This window comes from Galeopterus variegatus, unplaced genomic scaffold (assembly GCF_000696425.1).
Source record: "Galeopterus variegatus unplaced genomic scaffold, G_variegatus-3.0.2 Scaffold3332, whole genome shotgun sequence".
Classification (NCBI taxonomy): domain Eukaryota; kingdom Metazoa; phylum Chordata; class Mammalia; order Dermoptera; family Cynocephalidae; genus Galeopterus; species Galeopterus variegatus.
Genome location: NW_007729443.1, coordinates 139,831 through 147,989, shown reverse-complemented (window position 1 = coordinate 147,989; position 8,159 = coordinate 139,831). Strand labels below are relative to the sequence as shown.

Here is an 8,159-nt window from a genome sequence, read left to right as displayed (position 1 = left end):
CCCTGCCGCCTGCAGCCCCGCGGCTGCACCCGCCTGCGCTTCCAGGCTCAGGGCTTGCAGCCCGGCCCCGAGGCGCTGTCGAGGCGTGACTCCAAGAAGAAAAGAGTAAAGGGAAAAAGGAAGTTACTTCAGAACACGTGGCCCGATCCGGGCCGGCCCAACAGCTCCGCCCCTGCCCGTTTCCAAATTGGCCCGCGCTTTCGCTGCTGGGGTTGCTCTCTGCCGTCAGGTGGCCATCCTGGGCCCCTGGCTCTAGTTCTTTGTCCCCAACTTTTAGATTCATTTAAGTAATTTTACATGCCTACTGTGTGCCAGGCACCGTGCTTTGGCTTGTAAATTCATCTCCGATTCGGAGGCAGGATTTAACAAGCGCAGGAGGGGTTAAATGCTGAGGATCCAGTCCAGGTCTCGATGTAGGAATATACCAAACCAGTGCCAAACAGCAGTCTCTGGAATACTGAGATAGGCTGCTTCAGGGAGGCTGCATGATTAATTGAGATAGCAGAACCTTCGTACTTTCCAGTAATTTTATTTTATCAAAACACCCTCCCCTCCCGTTTTGATAACACCGTTTCATCTTGCCAAATTCTGCCCTCCCCACCCCCAAACTCTAATGCCTACTGAAAGAGCTATTGAACCCCCTTATGAGGCTATTTACATCCCTCCCTCCCCAAAATGTTTCTATCCCAAATAAAGTCCGTCTTATTACTCTTGGGAAGTTTCCTCGGTCGGGTGGGGGGTTATGTGGCAATACCAGGCACAATAATTCCTTGGCTTTTGCTCAGAAGGCACTATCCCAGGGAAGCGAAGAAGAGAGGCATTCCTAGATGGAGAGAGGGGCCTTTGTGTACTCAGTGGGTGCGCAAAGGCTCCAGGGCCTGCAAGCCTGGTATTTTTTCTTCAGAGAAAGTGAAATCGGAGCTTGTACAGGAGAGGAGTAGAACCAAGAAGGTTATTAGCAAGCTCAGGATTCTTCATCCATGACATCTAGAATGTTGCTCAGAAGAATTTTGAAAGTGGGACGTTCATCTGCTTTCTAAAACCAAAGAAAAAGTAGTGTCATAGTGGCTAGAATTCAAAATTCAAGGGAAATGCAGTGAAATGTTTATTAAGTACGTACTATATGCCCATTAGCATGCCCTGTCGATTACAAAAGAAAAAAAAAGGAAAAGAATAATAGCTCTCCATAAAGTCCTTGTGCACTTTTCATCTTTAGTAACTCAGGTTTTAGTGTGATAAGAACAATTTGCTAATTAAACTGACAAACATTGATTAAAATTCAGGCCAAGTTCATTACATGACTGTACACGATGCATTCTTATTTTGGAGCCTTGAGTGAAAACTGGCTACCAAATAAGTTTAAGTCGTTGGCAGAACAGAAATCCTACAAGTTGTGATAATTTTTACTTTGGTTTCAGACAATGTTTCTAGTATCCTAAAGCCAAAGTTAACAAAGGGATTAATATTTCAAAGCCACAGGTTGCAGCGCTAGGCAGGCATCCTGAGCACCTGGGATCTTTTGTTACCACTGTCTGGCCTCCAGACTAAGGGTTTTTTTTTTTTTTTTTTTTGACAGCCATGGTCCATAAGCCCCTGAGGGGTTTAGTGATTCAGGGAACATTCATACCAGAATGGTCTCAATCTGTCAGAACCAAAGAGTCATCAATTTCTTGGTCCTTTGAATCAGTGATTCTTAAACCTAGCTAACATCAGAATTTCCTGGGAAGTTTAAAAAGAGATTTCAGGGTTCTACTTCAAACATAATTAATCAGAATTTCTGGAGATGAGGCCCAGTAATCTGGATTTTTAACAGTTTCTCAGGGACTCCGATGTGCATCCAGTTTTGTGACCACTAACTTAAACTGTAAAGAAAGCGCCTGTCTGAAACAAATTTTAACTAGCAGAGTGAGAATGTCCCTTTTGGGAGGGAGCATAGCCAACCATCCTGCATCACAAAGGAGAGGGAAGGGAAATGACTCCAAGGGGTTCTCCATCTCTCCACACTTTCTTTGTGAACTCTGTCATTTGTTCAAGGAAAAGGAGCCATGCTCTGATCCAGATACCCACTTTCCACCTCACCAGGAGGGCTCCAGATGTACAGTGTGCTTGTTGGATACTGTCTGTCTTTCCCTGTTTCTAGTGGAGCAGGACTAAGAGCTAAGCATTTATTTCCTACTAGAGATTTAGGTTGCCAAAGATCTACTGAAAAGTGGAGGAAGCACTTTTCTCAGGTAGAACCCAAGGTGAGAGCAGCAAAGCATTTTAGTAATAGTGGGACAGACTCCTTATTTCCAAAATACCACACATACCCACCTACGTCACAACGCACCACGTTAAGAAACAAAAACAACACAAAGCCAAGAAAAACCTCTACCTATTTTAGTTCTTTTTAAGGCCTTAGGTTTTTTTAAAAAAATCTCTTTTAGGACCTCAGCCAGAAAAGGTTGGCAGCTAGTAAAGTAGAAGAAAGGGCCAATGACTCCCCAAGGAATGAGCACAAACTTTAATGACTTTTTTCTTGTAATGCTCATAAACTTGTCTGAGTGCCTTTGGCTGCCTGCTTATGCTAGGTGACATGGCCACACAACATCCACTTTCCCTAGAGCTGAGTTGGTCTTGAGGTCTACTAATGATACTCTCGTAAGAACTGGGGTGGGCCAGGGAAAGCCTCTGGCCATCAGAGGACTGGGGTGCAGGCTGGGGTCACAGAATGTTTGCGGCTGTCAGTCTGTGCCCAGCTGGCATGCCGCCATGGAGAGTGAGACTGGCCGGCTACATGGGAAAGTAGGTACAAGCAAACAATTTTTTTTAAAAGATGACCGGTAAGGGGATGTCAACCCTTGGCTTGGTGTTGTCAGCACCACACTCAGCCAGTGAGCAAACCGGCCATCCCTATGTGGGATCCGAACCCGGGGCCTTGGTGTTATCAGCACCGCACTCTACCGAGTGAGCCACGGGCCGGCCCTCAAGCAAACAATTTAAGAGGTCACAATAAAACACTTACCTCATGCCAGCAGCTGTACATGATGGTATATACCCTCTCTGAAGCTAGATGAGGTCTGTAGAGACGTAGGCCTTGGGCAATGTGTTCAGCGGTCTCACTGTTAGTAAATCTCTCATATGGCATCTTCCCTAGGGAGTAAATTTCCCACATCAAAACCCCTAGAATATTAAAAAAAAATGCATTAAGTTGGTTTGCAGTCTTTTGGGGTAGTAGGGCTCCTAGTCTTCCTAGATCAACCTCAAAGATTAGAATCAGCTGGTTCCCCCGCTCTGTGCTTTTTGCATCTTGTCCAAACTTCTGCTATAGCACTGACCACACTGGCTGGCCATCGGGGTTACACTAGACTATGAACTCCTCTAGAAGAGAGATGGCATCTAATTTGTCTTTGTAGTTATAGGGTCTGGTACGTAATTAGTATTTAGAAATTGTTGAATACTGAACAAATTGTTTCTGACAATATGTTGTAAGTTTTAAGAAGGCAGTGATCATGCCCAGTTTACTGTTTTTATCCTCAGAAACCCCTCTTGTGCCTGACACATAGTAAGCACTCCCTAAGGATTAGCTGAATAAAAGCAAGACAAATCCCTCTGTGCAGTTTGCAAAGTGTGAATTTTCCCATTGCATTCCCCTTCCTTTGAGCTGTATAATCTGTACAATTTTATCCACTTACCAAAAGCCCAAATGTCAGATTTGCTGCTGAACTTGCTATACATAAGGACTTCTGGTGGTGACCACCGGACCGGAAATTTGGAGCCTACTGAGCTTGTGTATTCATCATCCAGGACATACCTGCAAGGGATTCAGGACTTGTTACAGTTAGGATTTGGAGAGCTTTGATATTTGATTAAGTTTTCTTGACACGGTCACAAGAACTACACAAATCCACGCTTACAGTCTTTCTCAAAAGTCTCTGTTGGTCAACCAGTGCCTTTTACAAATGTTACTTATTTTTTTAAATTTTTTAATTTTAATTTAATTTAATTTTTTATTTTATTTTATTTTATTATTTTATTTTTATTTATTTTTTTTAAAGATGACTGGTAAGGGGATCTTGACCCTTGACTTGGTGTTGTCAGCACCCCGCACTCCCAAGTGAGCTAAGCGGCCATCCCTATATGGGATCCGAACCCGTGGCCTTGGTGTTATCAGCACCACACTCTCCCGAGTGAGCCACAGGCCTGCCCCGTTATTTTTTATTTTTTTTAAAAGATGGCCCGTAAATAGTGCGCCGCTTGGGAAGCGCAGCGGCGCTCCCGCCCGAGGGTTCGGATCCCACGTATGGACCGGTTCCCGCTCACTGGCTGAGCGAGGCGCGGGAGTGGCACCGAGGCTTGCGATCCCGTTGCCGGGAGGGTTCGGATCCCACGCATGGACCGGTTCCCGCTCACTGGCTGAGCGAGGCGCGGGGGCAACGCCGAGGGTTGCGATCCCGTTGCCGGTCCCCAGTCCGGTACAGGGGCAACACTGAGGGTTGCGATCCGTTGCCGGACACGGAAAAAGACAAAAGACAAAAAAAAAAAAAAAAAAAAAGATGGCCCGTAAGGGGATCTTAACCCTTGACTTGGTGTTGTCAGCACCACGCACTCCCAAGTGAGCTAACCGGCCATCCCTATATGGGATCTGAACCCGCGGCCTTGGTGTTGTCAGCACCACAGTCTCCCGAGTGAGCCACGGGCCGGCCCTACAAATGTTATTTTCAACAGATTTCCCGTGTTCATGTCTGATTCAGCTTTCCTGATTGACAATATGGTCACAGAAAGGATGAAGCGATATAAGATGTAATAGGTCCTCCCTTCCTCTTCTCTATTCCCGTTTGCCGTCTCTGTTCTGCGCTTCCTTCTGTTCTGCAGTTGCCAGTGGAAATTAGACTGGTTAAGAAGGAAGGAGGGATGGAGTAAAGTCAAAGGGATTAACAGATCAAGATAAGGCATTTCAGGAAATCGATTTAAAAAGGGGTGGGGCAGAGATACAGGGAGGAAGGAGAAGAGAGGGATATAACAGTAAAACAAAAGGATGAAAGAAGTGGCTTAAATGATTCAGAGGAAGAAAAGGAATAGAAAGATGGTGGAAAACTAACATGAGGAAAAAAAAAAGGAAGGGATTAAAACTATAACACCTCCTCCTGTTTGTACTGTGTTATTTTTGCTTTTAAAGAGAAAGCTGAAAAAGGCACACTCACCTGGACAGGCCAAAGTCAGAGACTTTAACAACTCCTTGATCGTTTACCAAACAGTTTCGAGCCGCCTGTGGTGCAACAGATACCAGTGAGACTGGCACATGGGTTAAAAGTACCAAGCTTCTGCCCACCAGTGGAAAGAAGCCAGGAAGCCTTGTCCCCTTCAACTAGAGACACCTTCCCGCCTAACAGAAGTCAGTTGATGCCACTGAGAAATGTTGGTGCATTTCCACCACATGGAAAGCAACCTGCTGTGTCGTCCTAAGTAAAGTACTGAGGATGGCCAGAACGATTCCATTCACATGGGCAATTCCACAGCACCCCTTCCTTCACTGAAATGCTGGGAGAATTAATGGAGAATGGGAGACAAGTTTGTTTTGTTTTCTGCTTTTCTGCCAGTCGGACTAGGGCAATTTCAGCCTTGGCCTTAATGAGAAACATAGAGGCACAAATTCTGATGCTCCAGGAGCCAGGCAGGCAAAGTAATGATGAAGTGAGGTGGGTGAAGATTGCAGGAAATGGAGAGCACATGCCTGGTCTATAGGAGGCGGCTGCTCCTCAGCTGCAGGCCATTGGTAGCATGGCCTGTGAGAATGTGGGCCCCGTGTTCCAAGATGGTCTAGATTTTCAGAGAAGCTGGAAATTTCATTTTTTTTTAAATGCAAAATGTTTCCAGTGTGTTTTTTTCTTGTTTGTTTTTAACTATTATATAACATTTAGAAAAACCCACGTGTGCCAAATACACCCACAGGCCCCCAGTTTGTCTCCAATGTAACTAAATGATGGCTCCATGCCAGGAACAGTCCCACTGGGAAGCACAGTGTTGCCCTTCAGCTCTGAGCTCAGAATAGCCACCAAAGGACCCCACCATTTCCTTATGGGTAGTGGAGGCTAGGGGCAAGTGACTGCTCTGGCTCCCACCATGGGAGGCCTCATGGATTTGAGGATGGAGACATTTGAGCGGCTCACCACTGGGGCAGAGGCACACCTAAATTTTAGCGTTTTCTAGACAGAACTGAAATGATTGCACTGGCAACCCTCCCCAACAGTATATGATACACCTTCCAATACTACTTCCACCCCCTCAGCCCTTGGTCCCAGGCCAGTCCTTCTGAGGTCCCACCAGGTCTCGGTGAAGGAACTGCTTTGACTCCAGGTACTCCATGGCTTCGCAGACATCCTTGCACATCTCCAGCAGCTGCTGAGTCTGGAAGCGGTGGCGCATCTCTCTCAGGTAGTTCAGTAGGCAGCCATTGGCCATGTACTCAGTGATGATGAAGATGGGCCGCTGTTTGGTGCAGACACCATACAACTGCACCAGCTTCTCATGGGAAAGATTCCTATGGGAGAGGAAAGGAACTCGTCCTCCCCTTTTGGCTCTGCATACTATTAAAGGGCTGGGGAGGAAAAGGATTGGTCTAGGAGTGGAGCATCAGTTATGGGACCATAACAGCAAGTCTACTTTCCTCCTTCCTACCACAAATCCCCAAAGTGCCTAGTATGTGGGGAAGGGCAGGGATTCAGAGCCCATCAATTGATCAGGAAACAAGTCCAGGGCTGAAAAAAACACTAAAGCTAAATTAGAATCTGTCTTTCTTTTGAAAGTCTCATTTTCTACATTTACTTCCAAATGCTAACTGAGATGGCACACACCAATAATCAACACTATTCTCAAGCAATATCTAAGGCAGAGAAATAATTACCTTAACAGTTAGGACTCCCATCAAAGGTTGATCTCAGGTCCTGGTCCCAAATCTCTCTCACAATAAGTCACCTTAAACCCCAGTGGGTTGTCCTGGTGACTCTAGACTCCTGCTAGACTCTAGCAACTGGATTGAGAGTTTAGTTTGGGCTGTAACTCACATCATGACTTTGGCCTCTTCAATGAACTCATCCTCGGACATGGAGCCTTCTCTGATCATCTTGATGGCTACGTCATACTGGCCTCTCCATTTCCCATACTTCACTACCCCAAATTGGCCGGTTCCCAGCTCCTTCAAGAAGGTCAGGTCCTTTGGATCGATTTCCCATGATCCTAACAACAAAGTCTTGGTGTGATTCTTTGGGGGTCATGTACATATAATTCCTATAATAGATAAGAAGCTCTACTGGGGTAGAAATAGAAAAAGTAATAAAAGGGAAATTCTCAGAAATACTAATCCATCTTTATTCAGGTAAATCTCAAGGACAGGGGATTACTGGTTGGTGGAATCTAGGAATTGTAGGTGCAAGCTGACCATAATGCAAGAAGATAGACCAGACAATATCCCAAAATCTCTTTATGAATATGTTAATGATGGTAGTTAATGAACTCATGGACGGTGCTGAAATTTTTGGCCAAAATTAAAAATAAAAGACAAAAAGACCCAAAACAACCACAAATCCCTTTATGAATCTGTTCTCTGAGATTTGGACCTCCCACTGAGAGTTAAATGAGATAATGCAGAATTTCCCAATCTTATTCAAGCATTGAATCCTTTTTTTCTGAGAATACGTACTAGCATTCTGCAGACAACTGAAAGACACCACATGGGAAATGACTGTGCTTTTTTGGATTTTTTTTTTTTTTTTTTTGCGGGGGGGGGGGGGTCTGGCAGTATAATGCCACCTCTAACCAACTGAGCTAACCAACCAGCACTCAATAACTTTTGCTTGGCTCTGTAACCTTCCTTTTTTTTTTTTTGTAATTTTTATTTTGTTTTATCTTAACCTTCCTTGAGGCAGCTGATGCAAAACGGTGTACCTCAAGGACATTCATTAAGGCAAGGTCTGGGGGCCGGCCCGGTGGCGCACTGCTATAGTGCGCCGCTTGGGAAGCGCGGCGGCGCTCCCACCGAGGGTTTGGATCCCACATACAGACCGGTTCCCGCTCACTGGCTGAGCGAGGCACGGGAGCAACACCGAGGGCTGCGATCCCGTTGCCGGTCCTGGTCCGGTACGGGGGCGACACTGAGGGTTGCGATCCGTTGCCAGACACGG

At 45.7% G+C, this 8,159-nt stretch overlaps 1 protein-coding gene across 2 annotated transcripts in view; it reads right to left on the bottom strand.

Annotated features, from left to right (window-relative positions):
* Positions 1-527: 527 nt before the first annotated feature.
* Positions 528-8,159, bottom strand: part of BTK (Bruton agammaglobulinemia tyrosine kinase) — a 31,160-nt gene continuing 23,528 nt past the window's right edge. For both annotated transcript variants that reach the window (XM_008584674.1, XM_008584673.1), the window contains 6 exons: positions 7,044-7,215; positions 6,304-6,520; positions 5,184-5,248; positions 3,675-3,793; positions 3,005-3,162; positions 528-1,036 (listed from right to left, as the gene is read on the bottom strand). In XM_008584674.1, coding sequence (XP_008582896.1) covers positions 965-1,036; positions 3,005-3,162; positions 3,675-3,793; positions 5,184-5,248; positions 6,304-6,520; positions 7,044-7,215 — 803 coding nt within the window. In that variant the 3' untranslated portion in view covers positions 528-964. The remainder of the gene's footprint in view (positions 1,037-3,004; positions 3,163-3,674; positions 3,794-5,183; positions 5,249-6,303; positions 6,521-7,043; positions 7,216-8,159) is intronic.